The sequence below is a fragment of the Dunckerocampus dactyliophorus genome, chromosome 18 (genome assembly GCF_027744805.1).
Source record: "Dunckerocampus dactyliophorus isolate RoL2022-P2 chromosome 18, RoL_Ddac_1.1, whole genome shotgun sequence".
Classification (NCBI taxonomy): domain Eukaryota; kingdom Metazoa; phylum Chordata; class Actinopteri; order Syngnathiformes; family Syngnathidae; genus Dunckerocampus; species Dunckerocampus dactyliophorus.
The window spans coordinates 17,665,131-17,681,684 of record NC_072836.1 but is presented as its reverse complement, the minus strand read 5'-3'; the positions used below and the strand labels follow the sequence as shown (position 1 = coordinate 17,681,684).

The following is a 16,554-nucleotide window of genomic DNA, read 5'->3' as shown; positions in this document are numbered from 1 at the left end:
CCCACCCCCATTGAAGCACTAATTTAGACAGTCATCGATCAGTACGTTATTCATTAGTGGTAAGTACCGATACATTTTATACTTAAATGCTGTCGACTCTCGCAATATCACGGTTCGGTTTTTCAGAAATTAATAAATTATGTCTGTTTCGTGGTAGGCTATGGTATATTAGTCAAAACATATTGAAATGCAAGTCTTATGTACTGTAGCATTCTGGTCACGAGGCGGCAGTAATAACACAAAACATTGATGCTTTCTTACATTACATTACATTAACACTGCATGAAGTCAGCCATGGCATGTCATGGCCGATATAATAGTGAAAAAAGTTGTCCTGTTCCGCGTAGAAGTAGTACATTTTTGGCTTCTTAACGTTTGGAAGAAATCTAACTGCTTGCCAGCTCGCTAGCATGCTAGCTAGCGGCCGTCTCAAGTTCCTGCAGCATAAAAGTTACAATGTGTGTAAAGGATGAATAATAGGTAGTGTAAAGTTGACTATAGGCGTGGTATTTCATGTCTACAAGGCTCTAATGATGTTAAAAACGGTATTTAGAAAGTCACAGGTTTTCAATGCTGTAACAAAATATGCCATTTATTAACATTGGGTCAATTTAACCGCGATAAACGAGGGACAACTGTGCATATAATAGCTGAATTTTATCATTTCAGCTGTTGCCTTTGTGGCAAATGTTGATCTGAAATCATTGAATGTCAACATCAAGCCAGCAGAAGGGTTTGGAGGGAGGGGAGCATCGCCTTGTGTCAAAAATAGGGCTGTCAAATTGTTAAAATTTGTAATCTGATTAATTGCATTTTCCAACTAATTAATCACCATTTACAACTAGTGTATGTTTGAAATATGCCCATTTTTATGTATTTTATTGAAAGACAAATGATAGGCCAGGATTATATATATATATTTGTATGTACTAACAGTTCAAAATTAAGTGAAAATTTACATCAAGCTAAAAGATAGCACGTCTGAAAATCTATTTACTTTACACTAGTTTAATAGTAGCAGAACATATTAATTACACTTATGAGCAATGAGGGGTTGCGTTCAAAGACACCACATCATTTAAGCTGAATTCATGTGTTTTGATTGTGTACCCCGCCTGTCGCCCGAAGTCAGCTGGGATAGGCTCCAACATGCCCCAGTGACCCCAAAGAGGAGAAGCGGTATAGAAACAGGATGGATGGATGATTGTATTTTCTGGGATTTCCGAGCATACTTACAATAAATGCAGCAAATTGTACTTCCACAATTTGTTACAAAGTGAGTGTTAAGAACTGTCACTTATTGTTTTTCTGTCGTGTATCGTGTTTCCGTTTATTTAGAGCACACATACATGCATAATGAAGACGTGATCCTCGGTGTGTCCATGACTGCATCTCGCAGCCGTCTAGTGACCACGAGGAAGTGTCCTTCCGATGACGAAGGGACCAGAGACGTGTTTGTGAGTTGGAGATACTGATGCGATGCGTTAATTATGCAAAAAAAAATAATGTAATGAATGAAATCAATTACTTACAATTGTTAACACACTATTTTCGACGGCACTAGCAAAAAAAAAAAAAAGACTTCTGTCCATTTACTGTACTAATAATCCATATAATAATGGATTTGATGTGGGGGTTTCCATTAGTTCGATACTAGTGATCACATTGTCGTACATTCACTTTAACTGTTTAAGTATGATAGTCTTAACATAACTAGAAATGTAATTCTGTGACGCAACAATGATTCAATGCAATGTCGGGGAACCGGCAACAGGACTGTCAGTCACAGAGAAGCACTGCAATAGTCAATGCAAAAACATCCAAAAAAAAGAAAGAAAGACAGTTTTATTCATATGACAAAGTACAAAGAAATCTGCATTTTTACAAAGACCAACAAAAATACAGTCCATTCTATTCCCTCACCATCCGAAACGAGCCACCAGCTTGCTTTGGTCCTCTAGGTCTTTCTGAACCTTCTTCCTCATGTAGAAGATGGGGCAGTCACGGCTGTGAGGACACAAGTGCATAAAGACACTTAGTGGACTTGGTGAAGGTGCTTGTTCCACGCATCCAATGAAGAACAACATACTTGGTACAGAGCACGTCCTCGTGGAGGGAGCCTTGACAGCGCTGACACTGAGTCCACAGGCGAGAGAAACGCTCCTCCAGAGTGTTTAGATGGAAAATCTACACATTGGGTTTGGATTTGAAACATCTGCAAACTGAAATCATCTGCCTAAATCAACTGATACTAAATGTCTGTTTTCATCTTTAACTTTGGGCGTTTATCCCCAAATGATTCATACCCTTGCAAAATTCCGGGTTAAAATAAAGTTTTATTTGTTGAATGGGTATCTTAAGAAATTTACTAAAGACGGGTTAAATGATTGACATTGAAATATAAAAACTGGAAAGTTTAAATTAAAAATATTAATAAATAAAAATAAAAATTGACGAGTTAAAAATGTTTACTTTTGACACATGTCCAAAATGAAATATTATCGTTAAATTTATAGTTGATTAAAATGTTGCCTGAAGCTACCAAGACTTCCATTAAAATCCAACATGATGTTCAGCTCAGTGTTTCCCAAGCATTCATTTATGTGTGGCGACCCGCCACAAATACAGACTCTACCTGTTCATAAACACGTTAAAACGCACCGGGCCTGCCGGAGAATAAAGAAGATGTAAATTAGACAAAACAGCGAGTAATCAGGCCCCTCTAGGTACCCTTTTCCAAAAAAGCGACTCATCTTCTGGTGACTCTGGCGTGAAAGTATGTACTGCATCGCTCTTCCTGACAAGCTGCGGGTGTTAGGAAAAGTTTCATTTGTATTTCTCATGTGTTGTTTTCATGTATTCTTTCCTCCCTTTTGCAAATGCATCGCAGCCGATTATGCAATTTTGACGATTCCGTCATTACATCTTCCCACCCCCAACCCACCACCACAAATAGACTGCAGTCCCGTGTTTCACTAATATCATGATAAAACACACCTTACAGCTTTGTCCTCTTTCTTGTGTCACTTCCAGCCATTCAACAGATACAAGTTAGCCAGGCTATGAATCATTTGAAGATGCCGAGTCGGGCCTACCTCTTTTTGGTACAGTTCCGACTCCTTCTTCTTACAGAAATCGCACACAGCGGCTGCATTGAGACAACATGCATGTTAAAGCTCTATGCAACAATGCTGCCACATACAACATATTGACACAATTATGACGAAACAAAGTATTAAAAAGACAGCATCTTTCCAACAGAGTTACAGCTTTTCTTCCTGTCACACACGCACCGTCTGTCTTGAGCACAGCTTTGCAGCCAATGCAGGTGCTCCTCTTCTGAGCAAACGCCATGAGGCCTCCCACCTTGGACGTCAACACCGTCTTGCAGCGCGTGTGGTCTCCCTCTGAAAGCGACGTAGGTCTCAAATTTTATGACAAGCAAGTACCTCACGACGTCACGGAGCAGAGAAGATAGTAAAACTCACTGAGGAGGATGCTCTCTGCCTTGGTCTCACCAAGAATCGGCTCAAATATTCTCAGCAGGGGCTTGGCTAGCTGCTGGTCCAGGTAGTACTGCGTGTCGATGGGGATGTTGTTTTCCAGCACATAGATGGGGTCCTGTAATGTTGCGAGTCATAAAAAGAAAGTCGTCTCAGTTAATATTGCGCTCGCAGGAGGGAAAGGGGCAGGGGGCAAACACGGACGGAAACGGTCCAAACCAAAAGCATAAACACCATAAAACACATGCAATGAGAAATGCTGCAATCGAATGAATGCTGGAGGGTAAATAAATGCAAAAGAAAATGCTGCAAATGCCAAAAAAAGTTCATGGAACAAGCTGGAAGGTAGTCAGGCTACCAGGAAAGAGCGGGATGCCCAGAAGAAAGCTGACGTCATTAAAAAGATACACTTTCTGTATGACTTTGTTAAACATTTGGCCGTAAAAATCTTGCTGTATAATGCATCTTAAGTCTTTAAAGACTGATGTTCCTCAAGTCTGGTGCCCCTGGTAGCCTGGCTACCTTCCGCTGTGTTGCAGCATTTCTCTTCATGAATGTATTTTTGGGGGTTTGTGTGTGTGTTTTTGGCATTTGCTTTCAATCTTGTACTATTTTTAATTTTCTGATTTTTCCTTTTGCATTTGTTATACGGCAGTGCTTCTCAAATTCTGCAAGTTCTCAGAACAAAGTATTTGTTGATGTAGCATAGAAAACCTGTTTAGTAGCATACCAAACCTGTTTACGACCTTCTAAATACAATTTTTGGCCCTCTAGATATGAAATAACGTCTGTATAAGAAAGTTTACGCTGGTATTACCAACATAGTAGACATAAGAGAAAATAAGCCATTTAGGACATAAATAAAACTTGTGCTCGTGTGTGCTGCTGTTAATGTGTTCCAGTGCCAGGAGAGCTGAGTGGGGGGTGGACAGGAAGTGACGTTGTGGGTTCAGCGTTGAGTTTTAGCTTGGCGTGGGATACGGCCCAACAGTAGCCCATTTTAGGGATTGTTGTGCCTGTTGTGAGACAATTCAAACCAATAAAAGCATGTTCAAGTCTGGTGCTTGTGTGTCTCACAGACCATTACTGACACCTAGTGGCCAGTGTGAAATGCTAAAAATGTCTTTGAATCCATCCTCTGAATGCCTTATATTTGTATGTTACTTCATTTTGCCATTTTTATGCTTAAAAATGCTGGAAAAAATACGTATAATTTGCTTAAATCTGAATATTTTTTGACTAAAATAGGCCGTACTCAACCATAAAACAGCATGATTTCTTAATGATTATATTTTTAAAAAACCATGATAGAGTGAAGCCGCAAAATTCGAAGCGCTAAGTGGCGAGGGATCACAGCATCGTGATAATAAGGCGAGTGTGTGCTGGTTGCCAGCAACTCATATACTGGTTTGTACAAATAAATAAATATTATCAGGTTCAATATTCTTTAGTTCAGGGAGGGGAAACAACACTAGAGACACACCTCTGACTTCATGTACGCTGCTGCTCCCTTAGCGGCCTTCACAATGACGTATGGAACTCTGTCTCCAAGATTGGGGGCGCTGCCAGCGTCTCTCTTCTTCATCCTGTCAAAGTCACACAGTGTAAATCAATGTTTGACATGTAAGGATAATTTAATAAAAATAAGTAAAAATCACATTTAAATATAAAAACATGTGCTTGACGGACCTCTCGGCCAGCTCCACGTGCGCCTGCTTGCCAGCGTACTCCTGGGCGGTACGAGTCAGCTCCTTGGTGATGACCAGCTGGCTGATGTCGATGCGGTTGCACAGCAGGTCAGAGATGACCTCTTTGGCGTGAGCAACAGCACCCTGGGGATCCCTAAAGACACAACAGCACTGTTAACCACTTCCTTTTTTTTTTTTTTTTTTTTTTTAACCTTTGTTGCTTGATAAGCTGGAGCGCCACCTGTCAATGAGGATTTTCTGGAGACAGGTGTTTATCAGATTGGCCACCAGGGGGCAGTTGTCTCTGCGAACAGTTTCAATGCCTTTACAGTCCATCTTGTCATGCACATCTGCACTGGAGGAGAAATAGAGGCCTGCGTAGCGCTTCTTGTTGATCAGCAGGTACGGGTAGTACACCTATAAAAGGTTAACAATAACAAGACTTTAAACATCACTAAATCAAGCTAATACTTACCTTGTGAGTGAAAGTACCTGACAGAAATCTAAAAAAATTCAAGAGATTGTGTTCTCCCCCCAAGCATATACACAGTACCAGTCAAAAATTTTGATACGCTATCTCATGCTATTGGATGAGAAAGGGAGTGCAAACTTTTGACTGGAACAGCAGTCGTTTTTTAAATCAACAATTTTTGTAACGAACATTTAATGCTTTGTAACAAAAGAACAAAACCTCCAACATCTTTAGGCTGCAAACGACTAACTACTACTACTACTACCACTACTTTTATCTGCTGCATCTGTTCTGCACTACCTTTTCTTTTGCACGACTGTCATTTACACATACTGTAATATAGACTGTACATTTTCCGAATGCCAGCTTTGAGTTGGATTGTTCTTATTTCATTGTCCTCCATCCATCCATCTTCTATGCCGCTTATCCTCATTAGGGTCGTGTGTATGATGGAGCCTATCCCAGCTGGCTTCGGTGAGAGGTGGGGTACACCCTGGACTGGTCGCCAGCCAATCGCAGGTCACATATAGACAAACGACCTTTCACTCTCACGTTCATTTATTACATTTTTTATTTTATTCCTAATAATTTATTTCTCAATTAAAAAAAATATTTTAATTATTGTCCTTTTGTTTTATTTTTGAAAATGGAGACCATGTGAGACAAATGTGAATTTTTTTTTTGCAGACCTGAATGACCTCACAACAAGCACAATATCCCCTGAAATGGGCTACTGTAGCTCACGCCAAGCTAAAACTCAACTCTGAACCCTTCACATCACTTCCCGCCCACCCTCCACTCAGCTCCCCTATCAACGAAACACATTTGAAGCAACACACATGAGCACGAGTCTTATTTGTCTTAAATGGCTTATTTTCTCTGATTATACAGTATCTACTGTATTGGGTAACACGGGTGTTATTGCATGTCTAGAGGGCTCTAACGATGTTAAAAAACGTATTTAGAAGGTCGTAAACAGGTTTTCTATGCTTCAACTACGAAAATATTCAATTTATAAATAAGGACTTACTTTGGACTTACTTCCTACTTTGTGGAAATGCACTTATCACCGTCAGGCCTGGAACCAAGTAACTGTGCTAAACCAGCGATGACTGTATCCGTATTTGTGTGGTCATGGCCTTAATGGACAATGTATTTCATGTAATCTACAGAAATGTAAACAACCAATGAATTGACTGATCTGACCATCCGTCATCTCGATGTGGTCATCTCGGCTTTAATAGAACGACAAAGCTGAAACTGCAAGAATAGTGTGATGCAATACCTTCTCAAACTCCAGTTTGATGGGTGCTACGAAATGGGACGACACCCACTCCGCCGCCTCCTTTCCGACGTTCATGGCCTCTTGCACCGTGGCGACGCCGAGCTTTACCATGACAGAGTCAGTGTCTCCATAAATGACCTTCAAAGTACGCAAATCAACCAATAAGCATCATCTGAGTCTTGACCTTGTAAAGGAAAAACGCATGTCGGCGATACGAGGGTCCATGTGTGCTCCTCACCTTGGCATCACCTTGGTAGCCGTTGGAGATGGTGTACTTGGATTCCACAAACTTTTTGGTTTCTTCTATCATGTGTCTTCCAAAACCAGTCACACTCTGCATGATGAACAAAAAAACAAACATGTGAGATACGACAATTCAGAGTTGAGATCAGCACTTGTCTTTCCTGTGTCTAATCAACAGACCCGCCTTTCATTTCCTCTTTCTGCGCACTTCAAAGTTTCAAATGAAGAATTTCAATCCCAACAGGATATTAGTTTTACTTGAGGACGAGCTAAAAGCTAACACATTTTTTTGGGCATCTGTTGTTTATTTTATTTTATTTTATTTTAGTTGTACTGTTGTATTGTATTATATATGTTGTATGTATGTTTGTTTTATGTTTATTTTAGCCCTCAGTTCCTTAAAGTCACAGTTTTTTCAAAACAATTTGCCATTTTCAGCAAATTGTTGTAATGCGTTTATCATTATGCTGGAATAGTCACAAAAGTGCATGATATGCTGCTCTGCCTCCAGTCAGGTGGCTACATGAATTTTTATTTTGTACAGTGGAGCCCGCTTATGTCAACAACACGACCACGTCGTGTTCTTAGTGCCGGCTTAAGTCGACATACATGGCTGACCGCTTCTGTTGACATAAGATTTGAGACCCGAAGGGGGTCATTTCGAAGAAAAAATGGGTTCTTTTGTCGACATGTCGTAGTATTGTCAACTTTATCACGCACATAACGAGTGTGTGGTTACACAGCATTCAAACGTGCACACAGTGACTTCCTGTTCAGTGCAAAATAAAAGAACAATATTCACCTATGCACGCATTTATTATTTTATTTTAGATTAGCCACTGTGAGAAAGACTTGCACATATATGAAAGATTTATTTCTACAGTAGTCCAAACAGTTATTGGATAAGAGTATTAAATATTACTTCAAAACAAAAGAATCCAAATATGCACATTTTTATATCTCTGGTGAAAGTCAGTTCCGTATGTCAACAACTGCTTATGTCAGCGTCAGTCAGTTGTAACCGCTTATGAACTTCCTAAACTTGTCACCGTAGTCACATTTTCATCAAAGTAAATGTGTACATGTTGCTTACAGCTTTACAACATACTGATGCTACCAATATGACAATTGTAGCTACTGCATGTACCCTGCTGGCTCCTTCATCCAAAGTATATTTTTAAAATAAAGTGTCTTGTGCATGGCTCCAGTTCATACAGAACTTACCTGAGAGATCTCCAGGCACGGCAGCTTTCCCACTTGGGCCCCCGTGAAGCCGTAGACGGAGTTTGCGCTGATCTTAAGGGCCAGCTGTCGGCCATCCAGCACCTGCTTCTTAAAAGGGTCCGTTTCCTTCTTCAACTCAGCCTTAGCCCTACGGACAGAGGGGATCAAGTGAGTGTTGACACCACATTTTTGTTGACCTTTGTAATTATTCAGACCTCTTTCTGGCCGATAGAAGGTTCTCCAGGATCTCAGGTAGGAGGCCTTTCCTCACAGAGCTCTTCACAAACTGATCACCAGTGGGGGTCTTGATGAAGTCCTCCGGTGACAACCTGAACACACAAATCCACCAATTAGCTACTTTTCCTAACAAGCGCTGAAAGGACATTCAACAAACTCACCCCAGTTTATCTGCGGCACCTTTCTGCAGCAAGGTGGTGTAGCACAGATTGTGAGCCATCATGATGGATGGATACAGGGATGAAAAATCCAGGGTGGCAATGGGAATGCTGTAATAGCTGATAAAGCGGGGGGAGACATGTATAACTGGGTTGTTTATATTATTCAAACATGTTTAACAAGTTACACTAAGGAACATCACATTTATACAAGCACAGTGGTCAGCAACCGGCGGCTCTTCAGCCTCCTTGTTGCGGCTCTCACGCCAAGCTCTGTCATTTATTTTTTTATTTTTAAACAACGAAGCAGAGGAGCAAGGGAAGGGGTCAGTTTGTTCAGTCAGTGAGCCATGAAAAAGACGTCTTGACAGTGCGATGATATATATACACAGTAAATAATGTCTTTAAATATAAAAATATTTCCTAAATTAGAATACAATTTTATGTTATTGCTGTAATATTATTCCTAAAATTGTATTTTTTAATTTCCCCTTTTTATATATATATATATATATATAAAATAAATAAAAAACAACGTAATATACTGTATAATACTATATGATGCAGTGATGAAGGAAAGAAAACAAAAATTTAAAGAATAAAAACAAAAAATGACAGTGGGAAAAAAACTTTGTGTCATGGCAAAGGACAAGAAAGGAAAAACGTAAATTAAGCAATAACCGACTAATAAACATCAATAAATGAGGAAATGAAGTGCACTGCTTAACACTGTTAGAATTGGCATACATGCTTCTGCTGTTCCAGCCAGTCATCCAGTTTTCATACCGCTTGTCCTCAGTAGGGTCACAGGTAAGCTGGAGCCTAGCTCAGCAGACATTAGGCGAGAGGCGGGGTACACCCTGGACTGGTCGCCAGCCAATCACAGGACACATATAGACAAACAACCATTCACACCTACGAACAATTTAATGTTCATGATTTTGGCCAGCGTGCTAACCACAAGGCCACCGTGCAGCCGCTTCAGCTGTAGAGATGAAGAATTTATTATTATTATTATTAAAAAATTGCATTGTTCCTGCATGTCATAAAAACAGTTATTGCTAAAATTAAAAAAAAAAAAAAGACTTGTGTCCTGATCTATGTCATGATTGCAGTATTGTTGATGAATTTATTATGATGAATCAGTCCGCAGCATTCTTTGCAGTATTTTCCTTGTAGTCGAGATGATGTAACTTTCAATAATAATAAAAATAAATTAATTAAAAAAACAACAACACAAGAGCACTGGTGGACACACACAGTGGACACACACACTCACCCTTTCTCCGGCTCAATGACAGTAGCTCCAGTGTAATCTTCTCCTCCCTGCGACTTAACAACAGGCATCACCAGGTCCTGCTTGGCGGCCTGCGCGTTAAGAAGCACACAGCTTCATCTGTAAGTCTGCATGGTGAGGATGCATGCAGCAAGACAAGAATCCGTGTGTGTGTGTGCCTGTTACCTGTCGCAGCAACTGTGATACAACTTTGATCTGCTGACCTCTGGATAGCAAGTAGGTGAGGGGCACGCCCGTGACTCTGGCCATCTCCATGTAGTTGATGACGCACATCAGCTTCTGAAGCAGCCGCAGCGGCAGATAGGCATCTTTCAGGCAGTAGACGGCCAAGCGGCGGCGCGTCTGTTCATTGCCGTTCTGTGATGGGAGGGAATCTTTGTGAATTTGAACAGTTGGAGGCCACCATCGGTCATCATCTTGGGTGTTACCTGCAGATCAGTGATAATGGAGTGCTGCACATCCTCTTTCTGTTCTTGCAGGAAGTGGAAACTCACAGCATTCAGCGTGTATGAGCGCAGTTTGTAGTCCCTGAGGAGCACCTGGTAGGGAGACGCACATGTGAAGTTGCAGTCTGAGGTTTAGAACAACCCGGTCAGAGTGTGTGGGGGAAAAAAAATTGACTCTAGAGTTAAATGCAGCTGACCTGCAGCAGATCAAACTGAACGCGGCCCTCCATGTTGATGATCTTGTTCTCTCTGCGGCCCATCTGCTTGCTCTGGAAGTTGAGGTCTCGCAACACTGACTTGATCCCTCTCATTCGTCCCAAATATGGAAAGAGATTGACCTGCACGGAAATAAATGTGAATAATGCAGCTTGGCTTCAGTCATTATGTGCTGCAAAACCATGCATCAAACCTTTAAAGCAGCTGCCCTGTTGAGCAAGTAGGGGAAGTCAAAGTTTTGGATGTTGTATCCGGTGATGATGTCTGCGTCCACTGTCCTTAAGAACTCAGCCCAGCTCTGCTCAGACACACACAATTGTACATTCATAAAAAAAATACATACATAAATACATACATACAAAATGCATTCCACTACATCAGCATAAGCATTTTTACCTGCAGTAGCTGCCTCTCTTGAGTGAAGCACAAAATCTGCGAGCCCACAATGCTAGCGCAGGACTGGAGCGTGAACACTGTGCGGATGAAGGGCTCCGTCTCACCCTGTCGCTGCACCATCGACGCTATCTGGATCACTGGATCCTTGTCTGCTTCTGGAAAGATACCTAGAAAAAAAAAATGAAAACGTTAACTTTCTGGTTAACCGGTTTTCTCCGCAAAAAAAACTCAAGGCACCTTTTCTTCCTGCACATTCAATGTCAAAGCTGAGGACTCGGAGAGGCGCGATCCTCTGCCAGTCTCCTTCTGCTGCATGACTTATTAAGTTGGTCCAAGCCACATCCACCTCGTACTGGCACAAGGACACCTAAAGAATGGAGAAAGGAAGCTGGTTTAAGGCAAGCAGGAAAAAGAAATAAATCCTATAGAGAAGACTGAAGACCTACCTTGCCTGGATGATTAGTATCCATGTCTCCAGGACTCTTCTCCTCACGGACCCTGTACTTGCCTTTAGGAAGCTCAATCCAGCAGCATCCGACTACATCACAGTCCACCATGAATCTGAAAAAATTCATGTAAGAATCCTATAAAATACAGCAGAACCCACTTATTGCAATGCCCCTTGGACTGGCTGACAAAAGCAGTTGTCCACAAAATCGAAAACCAAAACTAATCACGGCTTGCACATTTACTTATGATTTTCCCCAGACACATAAGGAGAATGGGCAGTAATAAAATGATTTTTTTTTTTAATCTACAGCATCACTTTCCTCCATTTGTGCATATTTTTTATTTGTCATAATTCTGTTTTCTTATGATATTGTAGCAATGGGAGCATTGCATATGGTTCTGAGTTGTGATTCAGGGGTTGGGCTATAGGGGGCAGTAGCGTTTGCCTGCTAGTTCGAGCCAGCCCAAGAAAAAAAAAGAAGAGTTGCTGAGCCACGTTTGCCGCATTGAAGTGTGGAGTACGCCTTGCTGTAAGGTATACAGTCGGGATGGCGCCAGGCCGATCCAGTATCGGTATCGGATTACGATGCCAGTGTAATTTACATATTGAATATTGCCGATACCACCTGCGGTGATTTCAGATCCATGATCCACATCTGTGTTTTAATGTTGTCGGCAAACATAGCCAAAAGAGTGTCAGCAAATGTAACTGCCTCCACACATGCACTGCAGTACAACATCTACATGCCTGTATATGGAGAGGAGTTTATGCAGTCTCATACAGAATCAACAATAACAATAACCTGGCGTCCCGGACATTATGTGCAGTGTTAAGGGTTCTGTGTTGTCCAACTATCTGTGAAGCCGTGAATGCATCAGGCTGAGACAGCTACGTTTGCTGATGGAGACATAAGTTGGAACGACTGAAGCGGGTTTCACTTGATTCTATTTTAACACTCTTATGTAGAAAGCAACGTGACTAAGAAATATCAACATTTTACAGAAAAGGTGCATGTTGAAGATCAGGGGTGTCCAAAGTATGGCTTGAGGGCCATTTCCAGCCCGCGGCACATTGTAAAAATAACAAAAAAAAAAAAATATTTTTAAACAGCAAAAACAGAAATATAGGCCAAAAAAATTAAAAATAAAAATAAAAAATAGTTGTATTGCAACAAAAAAAAGTCACAATTTTACGAGAATAAATAGCAATATTAATATTATGAGGGAAAATAATGTAATTATAGTAGCATAGAGTTGAAATAGTAAAGAAAAATGTTTACTTTTTTAAAGTTGGAATATTATGAGAAATAAACAAAATAAAATTGTAATTATTGGAAAATTGGGTTGGGGAAAAAAGTTAAAATATTATGGGATTAAAGTCAATATTATGAGAACGACCAGTCCAGGGTGTACCCCGCCTGTCGCCCGAAGTTGGCTGGGATAGGCTCCAGCATGCAGTATAGAAAATGGATGGATGGATGGATATTATGAGAACAAACTTTATGAAGATTTTTTTATGAAGAAAGTTGAAATATTTGTAAAATTACAAAATAAAAAAATGCAAAAATGTTCATACTAATATGCTTTTTCACCCATATCACAATGCTGAGATGGATTTATTTTCTTGAAATATACTGTAGATCATTTCTTAGCATATCTACATGTTGCTTTACAAAATATCAAAGTGGCCCTTGCTTCCTTTCATTTTTTAATTTGTGGCTCTCAATGAAAGAAGTTCAGACATAACTGTTGTCCGAACTACATGGATGCCGCATTTTACAGTATCATTTTTTTAAAAAACTCACCTGATTTCAAAATCTATGTTGGCCTCATATGATTGGTAACACTGGATGGGAAAAGGACCAAACTTCAAGCCTTGCTCCAGCAGGCGCTTTGCGGGGGCGATGAGTCGAGGCGTCGCCATGGTGATCCGTAAGAAATCCAAACTCTGTTGCCCGTGGTAACCGTACATACCTAAGAACGTTGGATCAAATTGTTAGCATTATCAGGCTGACTATAATTTGTCGAATGGTCACATGCACTCACTCTCTTTGCGAGTGATGTCCACAGCCAGCACCGTGACGGAGATGTTGTCTTTGTTGGAGCGCATGTCCTTCAACACCGCAGAGTTCAGCTCTCTTTTAAACTCACCCAAGTAGTTTGGTGTGAACCCTTTTCACCGGACGCAAAAACAAAGAAAATTGACGTCATCGACTAATTTGCATAACTGGCCATGACGCATGTGTACGTCATTGTAATGGACGCTGTGGGAGAAAGGAATAACATTGTGGGAGACAAAAAGTGAAAAAACATAACAAGCAAAACAAATACGTGTAGAAATCTAAATGAACTGAATTCTGTTGCTTCTTTTTATAGCTTTTTTTTTTTTAAATGTCACAAACAAGACAAAGCCTTTGGATAGAGGAGCCCACAGCAGCACCTGGCGCTTGTTGACAAGAGCCACACGCGCTTTCATGTCAGTCTCCAAAAGTTACTAGATTTGTCACTAGTCTGAGAGGGGTCTGATTACTCGCAACACAGTCGCTATATTGGCAAGACTGATTCCTCTTGCTACATCTTATTTTCGGTCACAGTTACCGATGCATACCGCCACCTGCTGTACAGAGTTGTAATGACAAGCTATATTCACAAACAGTCCCATAATAATAATGAGTGAGGGCAAACAGGTAGCGCCAAATCTATTTGTGGCGGTCCAAATTTGGTACTACAGCTGTACAACTACATTGGTATTCGATTAATTGTTGTTTGGTTTAAAAATGGAAATATTGTCTGATTTCCTTAGACATCCATGAAAACAGACTTACTTATTTTTGTATTTTAGGCAAAACGCGCTATTTACACACATCATCTTTGACTTTGGAAAGCAGTGATCGACATTTTTTTTTAATATATATGTTGCAGACCAAACCACTAACTGTTTGTGTTTGGTTCAGATTGATTTGGTCTCTCCAGGGCTTAACCGATTACTCGATTAATTGAAACAACTAACTTCAAATGAACAGACTACGAAAATAATCATTAGTTACTGAAATACTTGAACTACTGAAATGCATTAACTTTTCCAAGACGTTCTAATTTATTGAGGTGCGCCTTTATGCACTAAAGACAGTACTCACAGTTTGGGGCCGGGACATAGAAGTAAGGTGCAAAACCGTGAATGTGACAACACACGCTGTTTCCGCTGTCGGTCACCCCAAACATTCGAATGATGGGGACCTTTCCATGTAGCTGGCCAGGCATGCCTGCCACAGGCGCCCCTGAACTCAAGAGGAGAGAAAGTGGATGAAAGTTTTGTCACAAAATGAAAAACACTTGTAGAAAGAATGTAAACTATCAGAATTACCTAAATAATAGTCCAGATCAATTTGTTGGAACACTAAAGAATCAGAGGATGGCTCCAGTGGGGGCGCATTTGGCCTCCGCCAGCGAGGGTTTAGGTCTGCTGAAAAGAGGTCACCTGGCAGAACGCATTTATACAAGTTATTTTCATGCGCACTCATAATGATCAACTTTTGCCTTTGTAATGAAAACAAACATTCACGAATATGTTCATGACTGTGGTTGCAGTTTGCAGTGGTGTAAAAGTGCACCAGAAACACCTCACAATTATTGATTCAGCTTCAACATTTCGTACATACCAACGGGGATGACATCATGTCCCGCCTCCCCCTCCATCTCCTCTAAATCCATCTCTGCTTCATCAAACATGGACAGTTCCTCCTCAAAGTGTGAGGGACTGTCCTCCCATTCACCAGCCGTCTTGCTGCGTTTGGCCTGGGTCGCGCCACCCGTAAAAGGGCCACCATTGCGCCTTTTGTTATAATCCATGACTATAACTAGAAAAAGAAAGACGCTTGTTCGAACATGGAGTAGGTCAATGGGCATGACAAGATACGGTACACACAGAACAATTAAGACTAACTTGGTAATGATTCTGATTCTTTTCAGACAAAACTATTTTAAAAAGGCAGGTTGTGTAGCTATTATCAGCATTATCACTAGATTGTTTTGCCAAAAAGCAATGGAAAACAAACAATAACAACAAAAGTATTGAAAAAGTACAGTTTGTCTTCAGACTTAAGAAGATAGGATTGCTTATGAGATCACAATGCAAATTGTAAAACTGACGGATGACATGAATGAAAAACAGGAAAAACGTGCTGTTAACTTCTACTGCAGTTAGCATCACAGCTGCTAAGTTAGCTACGTTGTGTTACATCAGCACCGTTGCAACTGGATCACTTCAGTGCATTCTCATACAACGTTTGCCTTGACTTTAGCATACAGCTTACATATTTTACACGAAACAAACTTCAAACCAGCCTGCTACAGCGACACGCTAGCATCAACAACAGCATCTGTGTCGCTGAGCTTACCAAAGTGTAACAGATCCCTCCGTGCAAATACTGATATCTGCTGTGTTTCTGACAAGCCTTCGGATTTTAGTGAAAGTTCGCTTGCTCCTTTACAACAGTATAAAGGTGACAACGGCTCCCGCCACTCTTCTTTAATTCTGCGCAGAGACCGCGGAAACTGGCTTCCGGTTGGCAGCTCCGCCCATTCATCGAGGCACTGCACGTGACGTCACTGATCAGGCGGAATCTGGTCTCAAAACCGGAAGTGTGATACTTGAATAACCAGTCATTTCAAAATTGTTGAGTTTAACAGTTCACAATATGCTTTATGTGTTCATAAACATGCGACTTAATATATATTTGGGGAGAAAAAAAATGTAATCTCTCACAAAGTGTACTTGCGAGTCAGTGCCCACCAGAGGTCCTAGTTTTCCCTTTTGAACACTATTATTTTTATTTATTTAAGAAGACTTTGGAGCTGGCAGAGGTGGAAAGAAAACTATAATATCTTCAATTAAAAGTACATTGCTGAAATTTTACATTAACTACAAGGATAAATACAG

The 16,554-nt window shown here is 40.7% G+C and overlaps 2 protein-coding genes across 2 annotated transcripts in view; one reads left to right on the top strand and one right to left on the bottom strand.

The window, feature by feature from the left end:
* The first annotated feature begins 12 nt into the window (after nt 1-12).
* Nucleotides 13-16,554, top strand: part of gys1 (glycogen synthase 1 (muscle)) — a 30,372-nt gene continuing 13,830 nt past the window's right edge. The window contains exons 1-2 of the mRNA XM_054759852.1: nt 13-59; nt 8,400-8,583. The gene's annotated coding sequence lies outside the window, so the exon portion shown is untranslated. The remainder of the gene's footprint in view (nt 60-8,399; nt 8,584-16,554) is intronic.
* pold1 (polymerase (DNA directed), delta 1, catalytic subunit) lies at nt 1,183-16,183 on the bottom strand. Its single transcript, XM_054759850.1, has 28 exons — nt 16,013-16,183; nt 15,275-15,472; nt 14,980-15,093; nt 14,753-14,893; nt 13,662-13,787; nt 13,421-13,589; nt 11,612-11,726; nt 11,403-11,532; nt 11,166-11,332; nt 10,963-11,067; nt 10,751-10,891; nt 10,536-10,646; nt 10,273-10,464; nt 10,090-10,178; nt 8,814-8,930; nt 8,631-8,744; nt 8,416-8,563; nt 7,187-7,282; nt 6,949-7,086; nt 5,433-5,608; nt 5,193-5,345; nt 4,987-5,089; nt 3,489-3,621; nt 3,294-3,407; nt 3,096-3,148; nt 2,090-2,187; nt 1,924-2,007; nt 1,183-1,796 (listed from the first exon to the last, which is right to left on the bottom strand). The coding sequence occupies exons 2-28, from the start codon at nt 15,462-15,464 to the stop codon at nt 1,784-1,786; spliced, it is 3,330 nt and encodes a 1,109-aa protein (XP_054615825.1). The 5' UTR covers nt 15,465-15,472; nt 16,013-16,183; the 3' UTR covers nt 1,183-1,783.

Bases quoted from the DNA above. Each gene is read 5' to 3' on its own strand.
- pold1 (XM_054759850.1), bottom strand. From the start codon at position 15,464: ATGGATTATAACAAAAGGCGCAATGGTGGCCCTTTTACGGGTGGCGCG. The intron at 10,465-10,535 runs GTAACACCCAAG...CTCCCATCACAG, and splicing joins CCATTATCACTGATCTGCAG to AACGGCAATGAACAGACGCG. The intron at 8,564-8,630 runs GTCTGAATAATT...CTCTGTCCGTAG, and splicing joins CTTCTATCGGCCAGAAAGAG to GGCTAAGGCTGAGTTGAAGA.